This window comes from Gossypium arboreum, chromosome 13 (genome assembly GCF_025698485.1).
Source record: "Gossypium arboreum isolate Shixiya-1 chromosome 13, ASM2569848v2, whole genome shotgun sequence".
In the NCBI taxonomy this organism is placed as follows: domain Eukaryota; kingdom Viridiplantae; phylum Streptophyta; class Magnoliopsida; order Malvales; family Malvaceae; genus Gossypium; species Gossypium arboreum.
The window spans coordinates 96,249,861-96,269,010 of NC_069082.1; the positions used below are offsets into that span (position 1 = coordinate 96,249,861).

The 19,150-nt window shown below is 29.5% G+C and overlaps 1 protein-coding gene across 2 annotated transcripts; it reads left to right on the forward strand.

The window, feature by feature from the left end:
- The first annotated feature begins 734 nt into the window (after window positions 1-734).
- Window positions 735-2,850, forward strand: LOC108468950 (uncharacterized). 2 transcript variants are annotated; one of them, XM_017769819.2, is made up of 2 exons: window positions 735-946; window positions 2,070-2,850. In XM_017769819.2, the coding sequence occupies exon 2, from the start codon at window positions 2,196-2,198 to the stop codon at window positions 2,487-2,489; it is 294 nt and encodes a 97-aa protein (XP_017625308.1). In that variant the 5' UTR covers window positions 735-946; window positions 2,070-2,195; the 3' UTR covers window positions 2,490-2,850. The 2 variants fall into 2 exon arrangements, with proteins under 2 accessions (XP_017625308.1, XP_017625310.1); XM_017769821.2 differs by having other exon boundaries at window positions 2,155-2,850.
- Window positions 2,851-19,150: the final 16,300 nt, after the last annotated feature.

The following is a 19,150-nucleotide window of genomic DNA, read 5'->3' on the forward strand; positions in this document are numbered from 1 at the left end:
AAGCTGAAGTTCAGAGGTTAAGATACCAGATGGCTCAGATGCAAGTGAGTACAGTTGAGCAAATTACTCAACTTAAAGCGGAGGTAGCATCGAGAGAAGCAGAGGCTAAAAGAAAATATGATGAACTCCAGCTACAACTTAAAGCAGAGACAGTAGCAAGGGAAGCAGAGGCAACAAGAAAATATGATGAACTCCAGCTACAACTTCAAAATATGATGAAGATGTTTCAGCAGAATCAATCATAGAATCCGCCATCTTAGAATTTTATTTTCTTATTGTAAGAATATCTTAACAATATAACTTTTGAATATATTTTGTTATTTTAGTTATTAATTTAGATCATATACATAATTTTTTTCGTGATAGTATCATTTAGATTTGCAGTTTGTTGTTGGATTTGAAGTTACAGGAAAATATGTTAAAAATTCGGGTTCTATATGCAATAAAATGGGTTGGTAAAATATGTTAATGTTAGTGGCGTGTTCTCACAAATATATGTTTTGTGCCACATATATATAGTAAAAAGTCATTTAAAATCAATCAAAACAGTTGGTGAAAGTCAAAATATTTAATTTTAAATATTCCTTTTTCTATTTTTGAATTTAAATTTAAACTTTTAAATATAGTAAGTATATTTAGAGAAAGGAGAAAATTTTACTATATTTACAAATATAATTATGTGGAACTGTAGTTGAGATTTTATTAAGTTATATTCTAAATAAATAAATAAAACATCTTTGAATAAAATTATAAGTTATGTGGTGAAATAAAAAGAAATATGCAAATCCAGAATATAAAGTAGTGGAGTGTGTTTTTGGGGTCGGCGATACTGCAAAAGTGAAATTGATTTGTGTCAATTAAGAGGGTGAGGGATAGGAACATTTACACTTTCCTGTTTTCCAATTTGCAATTATCAACACTTGTTTTCTGCTATCCTCCATTCCAGGTACTCATTTTTTATCCTTTTTTCTTAATTCCACCTGCAAACAGAATAGATTTACCGGCATAAACAAAATAGGTGCTTTATCCTTGAAATTTTTCGATTTTCTACATACCCAAACTTTTCTTTCTTTTTACTTTTGAAAACTTCCAAATAATTTGCTGTTAATCTATTTATTGGATGATTTTGGGGAGCATATTTGTTAGGTGGTGCTAGTTTGGGTTATTTCATAAGCAACTCACAATATATTCGATAAAAGTCTTCTTTGGGTTATTGCATCTTCTTTTATTATTCTTTTTCTTTAAGGGATTCATGCATGAGTTTCTTAACAAATGTCTCTTAGATGACATGAAACAAGAAGAAAATTAATATAACTAGCACTATCGTTACATAAATTGGCCAATCAACCCTATTTAATGATGTTAGCCGTGCATTGTTTGCTTTGCTTCTCAATCTTCCAGTTTTTGCCATCTGCAATACTGATTGCTTTAGAATGTACGCTGAATCCAAACTTATTGGGTTTCTATAAGTTGAAATGATAATATGTTGGTGCGGTGATCTTGTTAAGATAAAGAAGCCATAGTTTTTTAAATAATGATCAAGTTAATATACCCGAACTTCTCACTGCAACCACACTCTTCCTCTATCTTCTAGGTGGCCTAATGATTTTCTACTTCAAGTATACAAGGTGCTCAAGCCTGTTGACTTGAGACAATAACCATCACTATATTGCTCAGATTCTTCATTTTTCTTAAAGTCAGTATATATATGATCTCCAATGTTCCTCCAAGTACATGAAAAAGAAAATTTTGATCATACCTGTGACAATACTCATACCTGAATCCAAGTAACATGTAACCATCATTCCAGTTGTTGTTGGTACTTCTAATTTAAAATTATTTGCACTTCTGTTTTCTGTAATGTGATCTGGGACTGCTAGTTGATTTTTTCTTTTTTAATATTCACTGATACTATTTGATGCTCCTGCTTGTTTATGCGCCCTTTTTATTTGTTTGATTGTCATGTTATTGAATGTGAAAATTTTGTCTTTCTGTTCAGTCTCTTTGTCTATTGTTTTATATGTTCAGCTCATTTACAAAACTGGGGATTGGTGTTATTCTTTCTATAGGTATGCTTGTGTAGTCCTGCTGATTTTGGTAGCACAGTTGCAATTGGTATTGACTTGAATACCATTTAAAATACATTGTAAGCAGCTTTTAGAGACATCCAGTGCAGAATATATTGATTAGTTGCAATGGGTGCATCCAAAGGGCAAAAACTTTCTGGGATGCAAAGGCAAGTACTTAGTTTATACAGAGGATTTTTGCGAGCAGCTCGTTCGAAGCCTACAGAAGACCGACGCCAGATTGAATCAATTGTCTCGGCTGAGTTCCGTCGGAATTCCAAGCAAGTAGATCGCAAAAATTTCCTCCATATTGAATATTTGCTTCGACGTGGTAAGAAGCAACTTGATCAGTTAAAGAGTCCTGATACAATAGGGTTATCATCTTGCAATGTCAGTTCATCTAAGAAAAATGCTGAAACTTGAACAACAATATGCATTTGTTATCATATTTTTTTCTGGAAGAAGAAGAAAAAAAGATCCTTTTTATAATCGTCAGTGAAAAAGAAACTATATTACAATGATATTGATGTTTTTAACATATTGAATCTCTTACTACTTTGTTTTACTTTATACTGGCTAGGGAAAACGCTGTAATTTGAGATAAAGAGAAGTGTTCGCTTGAAATTCAAGTGTTTTCTTGTGATTTATCTGATTCCGAATTACATTCCTGTTGTTTCAGGTCTGTTTTTTTTCCTTTTTCATTTGCTAATAAATCTGATCTTCAGTTCATTGTCCGATCTTTTCTGTTTCGGTTGGTATTTATATTGTTAAATATTTGTTAAAATATTAGATGTGTTTTTTGTTAAAATATATGTAGTTAGTTGCGATAATTTATTAATATAACCTAGCTTTTTATTCGGAATGTGCAAGTATCCACCGTCGTTATCAGTAAATAATTATAATGGAGGGTGATGGATTTTAAAATTAAATTAACAACTACTATGCAAAAAGAGATAAAATAAATGCAATGAAATAATTTAGCAGCAATTCACAAGTTTTAGCAATAATAACATGAATAAGCTAAAACAATTACAACTCTTAATTCAATTCATTCATTCTTTATCATGTTTAACAATGTTTCAAAAAAATTTCATGACAATTTGATTATTTATGAACTTGAAATCTAAATCATAAACTCTTTTGAGAACTTAGATTTGTCACTTAGAAAAATGTATATATTTCTATGTTATTGTTTAACTAAGGATTTCTTAGAATTTATGCAAAGTAAGAGAGACAGGTTAGGTTTGAAATAATTTAATTACATAAATATAAAGTAATGCAAGGTAATAGTGTTCTTTTGAAATTATTACGAACCTTTAATTCATTCTTGTTGGGATATAAATTAAGCATGCATCTTCTAAAATTACGTTCATTAATCACCATCTGGTTTGGATTAAGCGATTAATTCTAATGCGGTCAAATATATCTTAATGCATAAACAACATGAATGATTTTAATTGGAAGTATAAACAATTGAGGCTCGAAACAATGTAAACATGAATTGAATGAATTGATTTAAGGCGTTGTAACCATCCTAGCTGAAACAAATTTAAGTCATTATTATTAATGAAAAAGCAATCAAATAATTTGCAATCATGTTTATAAACTAAGAACAAATAAAAGAGAAAGGAAGAATAAACTCTGAGATGAATTTGATGATTTCCCGAAAACTATCTATGGTGGCTTCCTACGATTTTTGTTGTTGCTTCGGTGCAAATTACTCCTCAAGGTGGCCGGCCAATAGAACTTTTCTCTCAAAAACTGCTTACTGGGAGAACTCTCAAAGAGAGGATGAGAAAATGAAGGGAAATGGAAGGCTTTAGGCGTGGAAGAGAAAGAGTGTGTTGAATGAATGAATTATGGGATGAGTAGAGAGGTGAATAAGGGTGGTATTTATACATGAGGGAAGACTTGAGACTTTGCTAAAAATAACATGAACATCCCTTAGAAACATCTCATTCATGGCCGACCATATTTCATGGAGAGGGGTTGATTTTTTTCATGATTCAAGCTTGATTCTTGCTTGACTTGTGGCATGGGTTAGACAGCAATTATAGGGTTTGACTGGGGCTGATTTTGTGATTTTATTTACACATGTAAGAACCCTCAAATAATTATTCCAAAGTTGATTGGGTTGCTCTATCAAGTCATTGATGAAATTGGGCTTCTTGACCCCTTAATGGACAGTTTGGGCTCCAATGTAGAAGGCAAACTTGTTCTTTTCAATAGCCCACTTCCAAGCTGGGTTAAAATAATTTTGTTGAATCCAGATGTTTTAGCTTGCCGTCTCATGCTGGTTGTTTAGCTGATGTGCATGTGCCACTCATACTGGCTTCGAATATCGAACAAATCACTGTACCAAACTGCAGCAATTATAAATTTTTGAAATGCAACAACATAGAGTAAAATTTTGTGAATTTAACACCGAATTACTCAAAAATTATAATATTGATTTAATTGTGCCAACACTCTTGATATGTACTAAAACACATAATTGGTTGTCAAAATACTCGATATTTGCATAAATTCTAAGTAAAAGGTTGTCTAAAATCTATATAATTTAGAGTTATCAATATTTAATTACCATAATATGTATCTTTTAAAAATTGTTTAAATGTTTGGAAACGTTTCTTAATTAAATAAAAACAATATTAAAAATAATTCATTTTAAGTACAATTAAAATTATTAATTAGTATAAAACTACTAATAAAATAAAAACAAATAGAATATCTATTTAATATTAATATATCATTGTGATAACATAAAGGGTAAATTACACTCAAGGTTATTAAACTATTGCTAAGTTTACATTTTAATTACTCAACTTCAAAAAGTTACAAAATGGTCATTTAACTATTCGAAAGTTTTCATTTAAGTCGCTAAACTATTTAAAAGCTTTTATTTGAGCTGGGTTGTTAAGTTGTTATTTAAAAGAAAAAGAAAGGTCCGTCTAGTAAGCTTGAAAGTCCAAGCGATGATTCAACAATCAGTATAGTGGATCAATACCCATTGACAAGTAGAAAAATATATCTTAAATCCAAGTCGATCTAACGGTTAGTGTCAAAGATCAGAGAAGAAAGTTGTTTGGATTTTGGTTCACAAATTCATGATATTCAAAGTTATTTCATGAAAACACTAAAATGTAGAAGAGAAAGGGAACGAGAACTTTCGATTGGTGAAGACAATGCAAATGATAAGTGCGTAAATTCTACTATTTAAGTATTTTTTTCCATAACTTGAGCTACATAACTCCTTTCTTGGCTCATAATGTACCGTTTCAAAGGGAATTGAAAGATCTAACCAAAGTTATTTTACAAATTAAGCCCCAAAAAAGTCAAGAAGGTGTATAAAAATATCTTGGAAGTTTGACGCGAAAATCTGCCAAGAAACTTAGAAAATTTAGAAAATTTTGCTTTGTTTAACTAAGGGAACTTTTTATACTTTCTCCATTATGTGATTTTTTCCCAATAAAAATAAACATTATTAGGTTAATACCTAAACATAGCCACCTTTGTTTTATTTTCTCCATGAATTTCTAAACTCTATCTTAGTTAAACAAATTTCGAAGTTTGATTCTAAAAGTTTGTGAGATTTAGTTGTTCTTCATTTTTTCATTGTTCTTTAGTATTTTCATATCTTTTGTTTTAATTACAAATATTTAGGTTTGTTGAATATTAGTATCGTATTCAATTTCTTAGAATATTTTCCTTGTCAATTAGAATAGTTAAATATGTAATTGTTTAATTGACTCTAATGCTTGTGATGAATAGCACAATTAAGTAGCATGACTGGGTATAATTAGCATGACTGGGTATAATTACGTATGTAATTCATGTTATGTGGACATGTGATCTAATCAAAATGAACCCCACTTGTGCATGTGTTTGTTGGTTAAAATTAAGTCTCACTTGTTGTTAATGTTATCAATAAGTTAAACCTTAGGCGCGAAGTTATAAAGTTGTTTATTGATAAGGGGAATAATTCCAACAAGCTTCCTCTTAGTTATCAACAGAGTAAGGAGAGACTAATTGCTAGTGTTGAGATCTAATGCCCTTAGTGTAGTGATATCATCAATATACTTGTAATTTTATGAATAAATTGGTTTAATAAAATTCTATTATTCTCATTAATATCTCTTGTATAATGTCCTCAATGGTTTTTTTTTTCATGTAAATCAAAATAAAAGCAAATATTAGTTCAATGATTATCTAATGTTCAATTAATATTATGTTGTATTATGTGGCTAGATCATAATGTGATAAGACAACTTATATTAGTAGATAATCTAAATGGTCCATGGTTTATTGAAATTGAATAAGTCGATCAAATGACGATTATGTCATTATCAAATCCAATTAGAGAGATACATTATCTTGGGTATTGTAGCGGATGACTCCCTTAGAAGATAAAGACATAGATATGACTATTTGGACTGACAATACATCGAGCAAGACCTAGGTAGAATAAATCCTAAATCCATTTATTGAATCATTCACTTGTGACATTCATAGTGTGACTTACCTTAATCATGAGCAAGTGACGGACTATGTGTGCGTGACTCATATGCTTCGAAGTATTAAAAGCCTGACTTCAATTGGTAATAGAGTTGAAAGTTTGTATGTTGGGTCTACAACTTTTGCATGACATAACTTCACTCAAAATAGTGGAATTCATAGCCCAATAAAGGGTAAATGATATCCTCTCATCGACATTACATGATAGATGAAAAAGTAACGTGGTAATAGATTATTAGTCTAAAGACGAACGATTTAATTTCTCTGTGTTAGTAATTGATTTTTTCATAAATGAATATGTAATGGTTACCATGAGATAAAATAAGATCATATTGGGAGAACATATTTTATTCCAAAGAGATTAAGGATGTCTTATGAGGGTAACACACATATGATAAGGTGATTGGACGAGCACTTGATAAGTAGCTTTCGTAATGGTATATAATAAGGAGAGCTCAATCATGGTAATTTAGTGAAATGACTCGATGACTAAATAATGTTGTAATTAATAGACGAAGAGTTGGAACTCAATTACAAATTAATTGAGCCCTAATTATATATGGCCAATCGGTCCTTCCTCTAACTCGATATATCCTTGAGGGTTTGCATTTGAATCGATCATGTGAATATATGAAACAACGGATAAGATAAATAGATCGCATGGATCACTATCTGTAATGGATGTGTTTTCTACCTATAAACTTTGAGATTAAATTAATTTCTTCAAATTGTTATTTAGTTAAATGATAATTAAATAATTGAAGTTCGAATTGGAGATTAAATTAATTAATCATCACAATTTCATATGAAAAGTTAATTAAATTTATTTACTCATAAATTCTAATACGGTAAAGTCGTCATGACTTTAATGAGATTAGAATTGGGTTGAGAAAATAATTTAATTAAGTGTATTTATTTATTTAATCAAATAAATAATATTTTGAGTATAGGAAAATTATTTTTGGGTTGGATAAATTATATGAGTTGGTTTGAAGGCCGGATAACACATATAATTATACCAAATACATGACGAGGCCCAAATAGGCTCGATACATAGTAGTAAGTGGCAAACCCTAGTCCCAAAAGAGGCTATTCCCACTGGCTATCTATATCACTCCTAGTGGGAGTGTGTTTTTCCTATTAAAATATTATTATTCGATCACACCTTGTTTAATTGAGATTTTTGTTATTTTTTCTATAAATAAAAACTATGGGCTTGGTCAAATTATACCATTCACCTACGAGGTTACTCTGCCAAAATACAACGAAATTATTCTATACTAAATAATTCCTTTTTCTTGAGTAATTGGTTTCTAGCCCTAGAATGTTTCCATACGTTTTCATATGTTTGAGAATAGAGCCCATACTCTAGCAAATCGAGGTGGAGATTAGAGAAAAAGATCGAGAAGTTGAAAGTCAAGAATGATCTAATTTGCCCATTCAAAAAACATACGTAAAATTCGGGTAAGAAGATTTATTGTTATAAAAAACACAATGGATAAGTTTTTTTTAGACAATTTTTAAATTTTCGTTGTATTTCAAATATGTTTTCTAAATCGTACTTTTTCAATAATTGATATCAAAGCCAAGTTGTGCAATGTTTATAATGTAAACCGGTTTACCAAATTTTTTCACTTTCTTGGTTTTGATTAAATTTGATAAAAAGTGACATTCTTGCATTATAAGTATGTTTTGAATTCATGTATGTGAATGTGTGGATGTTTTATTTTATAAATTATTATAAGGTAATTTTGCCAAAAATTGTGGTTCCTAGATTTTTAGATCGATTGTATTTTAAGTTTATTAAAATGTTTTGGGTTTGTATTTAGATAGTAGATTGTCATCACCATGCAAGTTTTTAATTTTAATTTTAATTTTTAAAATTCAAAAAAACTATGTAAGCTAGAAACAGACTAAGAATTTTTGTAATCCCAAAATTTTTGACAAATCTTAGAAAAGCGTGGTGGACACCTTCCCAAGTTGATCTAGAAATGAATGAAGGATGACCGAAATCAAGAATTGATGTGGGAGCTTAGGGCATCAAACCCCGGTTGGACAAACAATGCGTAAGGACCACCGGGGCATTGCGCCCCAACATGCGCACAAGACAACATGGGTGATTGGGGGATTCGCTAGCTGACAACCCAGTGTGCAAGTGCTGGGGCTAAGGGTGTGCAAAAAATACCAAACCGAAAAAGTAAAAATGAATTTGGTTCATTCGGTTTTCATGTTTGATTTAATTAGTTTATTTGATCGATTTTCGGTTTTGACATTTTAAACTGAATAAACCAATTAAGCCCTTGACATTTTAAACTGAATAAACCAATTAAGCCCATAACCCATTTACATACTCAAGCCTAAATATAAACCTTAAACCTAAATACTCATTAAAACTTAATACTCTTAAAGCCCAAACCCATTAAACCTAATACCCATTGATATTTAAAACTCAGATTGGTAATTTAATTTTTTATTATATTTATTTTATTTTTATCATTTAATATATATAAGTTAATTTAATTTTAATATTTATATGTAACAAAATATTTTGAATTTATCATTTAATTTTTATGACATTTATATGTACGATAATTTGAAATTGCATATTCCTTGGAGAAATCGTTTATCACCTATATTTCATAAAAATTAAATGATAAATATTTCATTATGATATTTATAAAAATTACATGATAAATTTCATAAACCCGATTGCCTTTTATGATATTCATTTTAATTTTTAGGACAAATTTTATTACCGAAGTAAGGATATGTTGGATATGTAAGAAAATAATTTTTTAAGTTCATTAAAATTTGTTTGATTTAATTTTTAATATTTTTATGATTAATTTGAAATAAAGGTAAAATTAAAAATCATACGATAAAGTAAATTGAAGAATGAAGATAATTATGTAAAAAAATTAAAAGAAATAAAATTATAAGTACCTCAAATAGATTTTTTTTTCTAACTAAAAAAAATAAAAAACCAAAAATTCGAACCAGACTGAATAAAAAATTTCGGTTCGGTTCATTAAATTTTTCTCTCTTGGTCGATTTGGTTTATTCGGTTTAGGTGATTAATTCAATTTATTCGATTGTTGGTATTAAAAAACCAAACTGATCGAGCCGATCGAATGCCCACACCTAGTTGGGACATCGTGCTCTAGCTCGCGCAATAGCTGCGCAAGTGCCAAACATGCTAGGGGCATCATACCCTAGAAGCATGGACGAGTGACATAAAGCCACGAGAGGTGCAGAGCAACAAGACCTGCAAGCGTGTCTCGTACAGGCGAGGCAACAACAACAGGTTGGGTGTGCATAGGAGACCTGCATAGGAACGAGTGATATGCATGGAATAACGATCATTGGGGATGTTGGGAAGATGGTTGATGGTCGCATCGACGATGAGTATGATTTTTGTAACAACTCGATTTTTAATGGTGTCGAAAATGATGGGTTCGAAATTCTATTTTCATAGTTTGAGGTTAACATAAAAATATATTAAATTGTGGTCTAGTAGTTTTGTTGAATTGATAGTTAATTAAGGCATAGAGACTAAATTGTAAAAAATTATCACTATAGATTTTTAAATGACCAAAGGACTAATTGAGCAATTTGACCATTTTGGAATGGTCAAACGGTGCCACTACCTTTTTTTTTTAATTTAGATTAAAACTTTCTTAATTAAGTTTGATTAAAATAATTAAGTAATTAATTAAAGTTAAATCTAAGTATAAATAGTTGAATAAATGGAAATGTTTGTCATCTTTGTTCCTTCTTCCATTGAAACATCAAAGAAAACCTAGGGAAGCCATTGTTAAAACTTCAAACTTTCGACCCTTGATTGGGTTGTTCAATTAAGTTATTTTCTTATAATTTTTATGTTTTTAAGGTTGTGAGAGGTTATTTAGCTATCCCATGTACCAACTTGCAAATTAAATTAAATAGGAATTAGTGAACCAGAAACTGTAATTAGGTTAGATAATTAAATTAAATAAGAATAATAAAATAAAATATTAAAATTTTAGGTTAAGAAATTAAAATTAAGTGCCCAGGAATTGATTTGTTCAAAACGGATTTTAAAAGCAAGTTCGAATTTGAAAATAATTTAGAAATTGAGTTTTAATTGAAAATAATGACTTATTTAAAAAAGGGAAGGAAGTAGAGCTGGTTAAAGGGACAATGGCCTAATTTTGAAAATTGGTTGCCTATTTAACAATTCTCATCGTCTCTTTCCTCTCATTCAACATCTCATTCAAAAAAATAAAATAAAATTCCCAAACACCAAATTTGAGTTTTTCCCTCGAAATTGGTTCATCTTTTTATTTTTTATTTTTATTTTTAAGCCTTCCAAACATAAATTCCTCTTTTAATTTCAAAGGATATTCGAGTTTTCATCCTTAATTTCTCTAGTGTTCTTCCCACGTTTTAGCTTGAATTAGCTCCATAGCTCGTCGTTTTAATCAAATTGAGATAACATTATGACTTTTTATGTTTAAACTAAGTATGTTGTTATTTTAATTCAATTTTTAATTGATTTAATCAAGATCTCCAAAGATCTAATGAATTTAAATTGATTTTTGGCTTGAAAATGGTAGATCTCATAATACTAAGCTAACCTATTGTTTTAAAGTGATTTCTAACTCATTTTGATTTAATTAAAAGGTTTTTAAACTTAATCTAACAAATCTTTAATGAATTTTAAGGAATTGGATGTTTTCCCCTTTCTAATGATCACATAAGCTTGATTTTTCCAAAAAAATTAGATTCGTGTAATTAGGTAAAATTGATGGTTTAGATATGAAATCAAATGATGTTTAAGATGTTTGAAATTGAAATTCAAGCTTAGAAATGAGATTTGAGTGTTAAAGTCATTATTTCTGCAAAACTATCTAAGTTTTTGGTATTGTGAATGAGAGGCTTTGATCTGTGATTTTAGAGTGATGTAGTTGTTTTTGTTGCTTTTTATAATGCTTTTGTATTGTTTGATGTGTATGTAAAGTACCAACTAGGTTGGGAGCCTTTATAAGCAATGACAAAGGTAAACAAAAGCTTATTTAAGCTTCGGCTTTGAAGCAAAGCTTAATCAAGGTGAGTGGTATGGTGTGCTACGATTAATGCACAAATCAGTGAGTTAAAGGGAAGCCTTAGGTGGTCTAATCACCTAATCTAAGTCCCAAGAGTATGTGTTCTTACTTCAGCTTGATATTTTATAAATAAAGCCTACATGAGTTGTGATATGCTCAAGTGTGTGATATGATTATATGTGTTGAGTATATGTTTGAACAAGCCTTGAGCAGCTGGTTTTATGCACACACATCTAGTATGAAAGTGTATTTGGCATCATAAATAAAGAGTTTGCACTTGAAGTGCATTATGTGAACATGTGATAAGTGTTTGATCATGATAAGTATGATATGTGTAAGTGTGCATAAACCGAAAAGTGAATGTGTGAAATGGATATGTTGGCCTTGTGAACTTTTGAAAATATTGAATATAGTTGGCATGCCATAGGATTTGAGTACTCATTTATATGCTTTATTATTAGGACATGTTTGGAGGGGGTAAGGGAATGTAGAACATTACTCTATTCATTGAGATATGTTGGTGTGTTGGAGAGTGTTAGCTTAATGCTACACTTACTTGGGGCATGTAGGCTCTTTTGAGTCATGGTATGATGGAGATCTAAGTATCCAATGAGAGGTATTTGTATACATTTTCATATTCACAAGTTTCCAATGTATCAACATGATATGATATTTGAAGATGCTAAGTGATAAATTTGTTTAGCATGCTTGCTTTTAACTCTTGTTTTTGTGGTTTGTTGTAGAATCTTGAACACTCATTGAGCTTGTTTAAGCTCACACTCTTTTGTGTTTATTTTTTCAGAGAAATAGCTTGAGAGGAGTGGTGAAGTAAGCAAGCTTGTGATCCCAAGGTAAAGCATCTTGATTGTTCATGTGAGATGGTTTCTTGGTTAATAAAAGATGACAATGTGGGTGTATATTTGAGGGATTAAACTTTAGTTTTTGTTTTGGTTTGTAAATGGACTTTACATGGACTATTTAAGGAATTTTATAATTGGTTTTTGGATGTTTTATTGTTTGGATTTGTTGCAAGAACTGTGCTAGATGAATGGTTAGGTTATATGTTGGTTAGCATGCATGTGCCTTAGTGTATTGTGGATATAAATGCTTAAATGGCTTGTTGAATGCTTGAAAAGATGAATGGTTAGGTTATATGTTGGTTAGAAATGCTTAAGTGCAAGGTATGTAACTATAATGCATTTAAAATAGCCTTATATGCAGATTTGGTATGTTGAGTAATTGAATTGGGACTTTAGAAAGGTATGTTAGTATATGTGATCAGATTGGATACCAATGTATGTTAATGTTTGATATTGTGTAATTGAGCATGATTTATATGATTTATGTATGCCATATGACATGTTAGAATAGGTATTTTGGCATGAAATCATGATAGGGTATGTGCATTTGAGTGTCAAAGTGTCATATATTAATGCTGTAAATTTTCTGCAATATACTGCACTTTTTCATCGTGACGAACCTTAACAATGTTGCGATGAGGACCTGTCATCGGGACGAAAATTCCTTTCCAGGAGACATTGTGACGTGATTTTTCGTGTCGTCTCGACGTGGTTGCTTAGTGAACTGGGCATGATTTGTTAACTTTGCAATTAAGTCCTGATTGTTATACAATAAAATTGGAGACCTTAAATACCATGAAATGCTTTGAAAGTTTACATAACAGGGTTTCCTACGTTTAATTTCAAAATGCTATCTTTAATTCCTTAAAAAAGTTCTATTGTATTGTGATAGACGAAGCATGTTTTAGGCTTTGTACATTTAAAATTACTTGATTAAACATGTATTTGATTGGTGTGATATATGGTTTGTGGCGTGCTTGGTGATTAGTAAGGAGAGTTCCGTAAGTGGCTAATGTGATGTTCCAAATTTGGGTCGGTCCATCTCGGTTGGGTTTGGGGTGCCACATCATGCTTAAATACCTATGAACTTACTAAGGATTCAATATGCTTACCCCATTATTTTCCCTTTCCTTGTAGATTGTCAACTTGCGGAACATGTCTTGCAAATCGTCAGATGAAACACCCCTTACCCGTATTTGACACCGGAATAGGATACGATGTATTACTGGACTTAAACACAAGCAAACATACATTTTCGAGCCATGAATTTTTGTCCAAATTAAAACTTTTTATATTTAATCATAAAGTCCCTAATACAAGCTTACGAGGCCCAAAACATACATTGGAAGTGGTTCGAGACTAAACTGAGAACTTTAAAAAATTTTGCAACACTTAGAAAAACTTTTCACTAAATAGGGGTCAGACGCCCATGTGGGTATGGGACATGCCCGTGTGGGCAAGCTGTGTGGTCACACACGCTCGTGTCCCAACCCCATGTAGCTCTCTGTTTGTTACCCAAGAACAAATTGAAGACATACGGCCAAGTCACACAGTCACACGCTCGTGTGCTAGACCGTGTGATCAATTTAAAATTTATGATTTTTCATTAAATAGGTGCAGACTTCACACGGCTAGGGCACACACAAGTGTTTGAGGTCGTGACATCCACATGGCTGAAACACACGCCCGTGTCTCTATTTGTGTGCTCAATTCTGAGCATTCTGTTTTTCAAAATTAAAGTGCAGGGGACACATGGCCGGAACACATGCTCATGGGGCAGACCGTGTGTCATATACGACCTAGACATACGCTTGTGTGTCTACCCGTGTAGACAAAAATAAGGCTATTTACTAAGCCTTTTTGCCACCCTTTTATGCACACACCTACACAACATAACAAAGCACCAATCCAAGACATCAACACATCATTCACATGCTACCATCTATCATACACAAACATCACATACTAATCAACTCAAATCATGTAAATTCCCACATCCATGAAAGACATCATCATATAGATTACTTATAACAATAGTAGCCAATTTCAAATGGCCTTATACAAAATGAACTTTCAACCAATATAAGCCAACACCTTTGGCCAAATCAATTATGAGTCTAGTAGTGTGTTTAATTAGGCTTTAATTAGGTGAATTTAACTTAATTAGGGGAAATTAGGAAAAATGATTAAATTGAATAAAGGGTAAAAGTTTAATTATAGGTTAAAGAAAATTTTAAGGGGCTAAATAAGCAATTAGACTAATTGCTTAGAATGAGGCGGCTAATGAATATAAAAATCTTGAGATTTTGTTATCAATTTATTATTATAATTATTATTATGGTTTTTATTTAAATATTATTATTAATATTATTATATTATGAAATAAAATAAATTAAGACAAGTGTATGGTTATAAGATGATACAAGTGTAATAATGTGTATATATATACACTTGTATTATAATTATTTATTTACTTAAAATTTAAGTTAAAAGATATTTATTAATTAAATAATTATATTATAAGATTTTTGTATGATAAATAAATAAAAGAAAGACAAATGGATGGTCATGATAATATACAAATGTAAAAATATTTATATGTACATTTGTGATATATGTATTTGTTATTAAATAGATATTTATTATAATTATTATTACAATTTTATATTAAATTATTAAATTATGATTATTATTATTAAAATAAATTAAAATGAAGACAATGGTATAATGATTAATGGTACATGTGTAAAATATATATAAATACACTTTAATAAAATAAAATACTTTCTTATAATTTAAGTAAAAGATATTTATGAATTAAATATTATTATATTATATTATTATTATAATGTATTATTATTAATATTATTAACTAATATATATATATATATATATATATATATATATATATATATATATATGAAATAAAGTAAAAAAAAAAAAAAAAAAGGAGAAAAGAAACATAAGCTTTCGAAATAGGGAGAAAGGAAAGAAGAAAAGAAAAGAAAAGGGAGAAATAGGAATTTTAAAGCTTGGAACTTAAATAGGTAAGTCAATTAAGTCATTTTCTTTTAATTTTGATGTCTTAGAAGCTTTAGAACAAAGTTGTGTTGAAATCAAGTTGAAGTTTTGGAAGTTCTTAGGTTTTTAAACATAATTCATGTTGAACAAAATGATGAATTAGGGGTTTAATTGATAGAATTTTTAGTTAGAATTGATCAAAGGATTAAATTGTAAAAGAAGCTATTAGTTTTACACAGTAAGGACTAAATTGCAAGACTTTCAAAATTAGGGTTTTATGATGAAATTAGATAGTTATGTCTAAGAGTTTGGTTGAAAATTGAGTAGAAATAAAGTATGGATTGAGATAGAAAAATAAGTGAATTTAGTTAAGACTAAATTGAAATTAAAGTAGAAAATTGAATAGAAATTCAATTTATTAGATAAAAATTAATCTTGTATTAATGATTATGAAATTTATCTTAATTTTCCGTAGCCAATATTGCACTTGAGGCATTCGCGAAGAAAGGTAGAGAAAAAAAATAGACGAGGAGTAAAAACGAGAAATCATGGTTTGTATTACTATAATTCAAATCTATTTATTATTAATTATTATATTTTAATTAAAATGCATGGTGAGTAAAATTAGGTAAGCAATTGAGATGATAATATTGATTTGAATGAAATTGATTCAAAAATGTTTATGGCTATTGAAATTGAATGTGAACAAATTAGAAATTAAAAGTGATTTGAATTAAGTAATTAAATTATGAATTATGTGAATATTTGAATGTATATCGATTGGAAACTAAGTGTAACACCCCGAAAATTTCTACAGTAAGATATTATCCTTAATATAGTAAAATAAGGAAATAAAGTGACAAGAAGAGGAAAATTGAGTTATGTCACTGGGAAGTATATTATGACATATTGATTCAAGAAAGGACTAAATTGTAAAAATGAGAAAAGTTTTGTGGCCCAAGAGTAAATACTCAAAACTTGAGGGATTAAAGTGTAAATATGAAAATTTGAAGGACTAATAGTGCAAATATTTTAAGGGTGGAATGATCTAGAAACCAATGAAAATTGATGAATAAGGACCAAATTGAATAGGTGAAGAATTATGAGGGACTAAATTGTAATTTTACCAAATTAAGTGATGACTCAAGAATGGAATTTTAAAAGATCACAAAGGGAATAATGGTCAATTGGAAGAGAGAGAAATCTAGAAAGTAATGATGATGGTGATATTTTATAGTTATTTAAATAGATAATTATTATTTATTTAATATTTTAATAAGACATTTATTATTATTTTATTATTTTATTTAGTATATATATGTGTGTATGGAAAGAAAAAACAAAAGGAGGGAACAACACCATCATTTTCATCCATCCCACGTTAGAAAGAAAAGAGAAGAGTAAACTTTTCTTTCTTTACAATTTGGTCCTTCCACCAAAAATTCACACTTTTCACCTAAAAATCAAAAGAATTTTCATAGCTACCAAGAGAGAAAAATGTTAAGGAGACTAAGGCGAGTTGGAATATAAAGTTGGATTCAAGAAATAAAAGCTGGAGGAGAGAGAAAAATCAAGTTAAAGATTAAAATCAATGGGACTGGTTCAGAAATAGAGAAAATAAAGAAATTCTGTATTTTGAGATATTTATATTTTTGTGAGACTGGTTCAGAATGATTTAGAGATATCCTGTTATGACTTGGAAAAATCATTAAAAATTATACAAAAATAATTTTGGGAGATAATTTATATGGTTAGATTCCTTAATGAGTATATTTTTATAAGAAACAAATGATAATATCATTTGAATTCTGTTTAAAGAGATAATTAAACTTTAGTTAAGAGTGGTCAGAACTGTCAAATAGCAAAATAGTGGAGACTTTAATGAATAAAATGTACTAATTGGCTAATCCGTTACTTATATGTATTCTTACGATAAAATTTTCATAATTTTTGGTTAAGCGAATTAGTACAGTTTATTCATTAAAGTCTCCCCTATTTTACTATTTGACAGTTCTCACCACTCTTCACTAAAGTTTAATTATCTCCTTAAACAAAATTCAAATGATATTATCATTTGTTTATTATAAAAATAGTCTCATTAATGAATCTAACCATATAAATTATGTCCCAAAATTATTTTTGTATAATTTTTAATGATTTTTCCAAGTCAGAACAGGGGATCTCAAAACCATTTTGAACCAGTCTCACAAAAATATAAATATCTCAGAATACAGAATACCTTTACTTTCTCTATTTCTTTTATATGAAAATAGACACAATAAGATTTAATTCCATATCTCACTAAGCTTCTAATTCAATTTGTACCATTTTTGGTGATTTTTCAAAGTTAGCCTATTACTGCTGTCCAAAACTACTTTAGTGCAACATATTGATTACCAAGTTTATAACACTCTTATTTCTATTCTCTACCATATTTCCCATTATTTTCTCTCATTTCCCTTCACTAATATATCAAGAACATGGATCCTTATATAAGAAAACTCTACCTTAACATCATTTTCATGATTTTGATATTACCTTACATGAGAAACTCTACTTAAAATATATTGAAATATTAAAATTCTTACCTTGTCCCATTGATTTTAATCTTTAACTTGATTTTTCTCTCTCCTACAGCTTCTATATCTTGAATCCAACTTGATATTTCAACTTCCCTTAGTCTCCTTAACATTTTTCTCTCTTGGTAGCTATGAAAATTCTTTTGATTTTTAGGTGAAAAGGGTGAATTTTTGGTGGAAGGACTAAATTGTAAAGAAAGAAAAGTTTACTCTTCTCTTTTCTTTCTAACGTGGGATGCATGAAAATGATGGTGTTGTTCCCTCTTTTTTTTTCTTTCGATACACACACATATATATACTAAATAAAATAATAAAAAAAAAATATCTTATTAAAATATTAAATAAATAATAATTATCTAATTAAATAACTATAAAATATCACCAACATCATCGTTACTTTCTAGATTTCTTTCTCTTCCAATTGACCATTTTTCCCTTTGTGATCTTTTAAAATTTCATTCTTGAGTCATCACTTAATTTGGTAAAATTGCAATTTAGTCCCTCATAATTCTTCACCTATTCAATTTGGTCCTTATTCATCAATTTTTCTTGGTTTCTAGATCATTCCACCCTTAAAATATTTGCACTATTAGTCCTTCAAATTTTTCATATTTACACTTTAATCCCTCAAATTTTGAGTATTTACTCTTGGGCCACAAAACTTTTCTCACTTTTACAATTTAATCCTTTCTTGAATTAATATGTAATAATATACTTCCCAGTGACATAACTCAATTTTCATCTTCTTGTCACTTTATTTCCTTATTTTACTGTATTAAGAATAATATCTTACTGTAGAAATTTTCGGGGTGTTACAATTGGAAAGAAATGAGAAACTAGATTATAAATTGAAAATGTGACTTGAATTTGTGAATGGAATTAAGATGTGAGATTTGAAGTATGAACTTAAGGTTTATGAATTTGCTAAAATATTGAATTATTGATATTGAAATCAGTTGAATAAATGAAATGAGAAAAATCAAATGAATTGATCGATTGAACTATTGAAAGTATGAGAAAGTGAA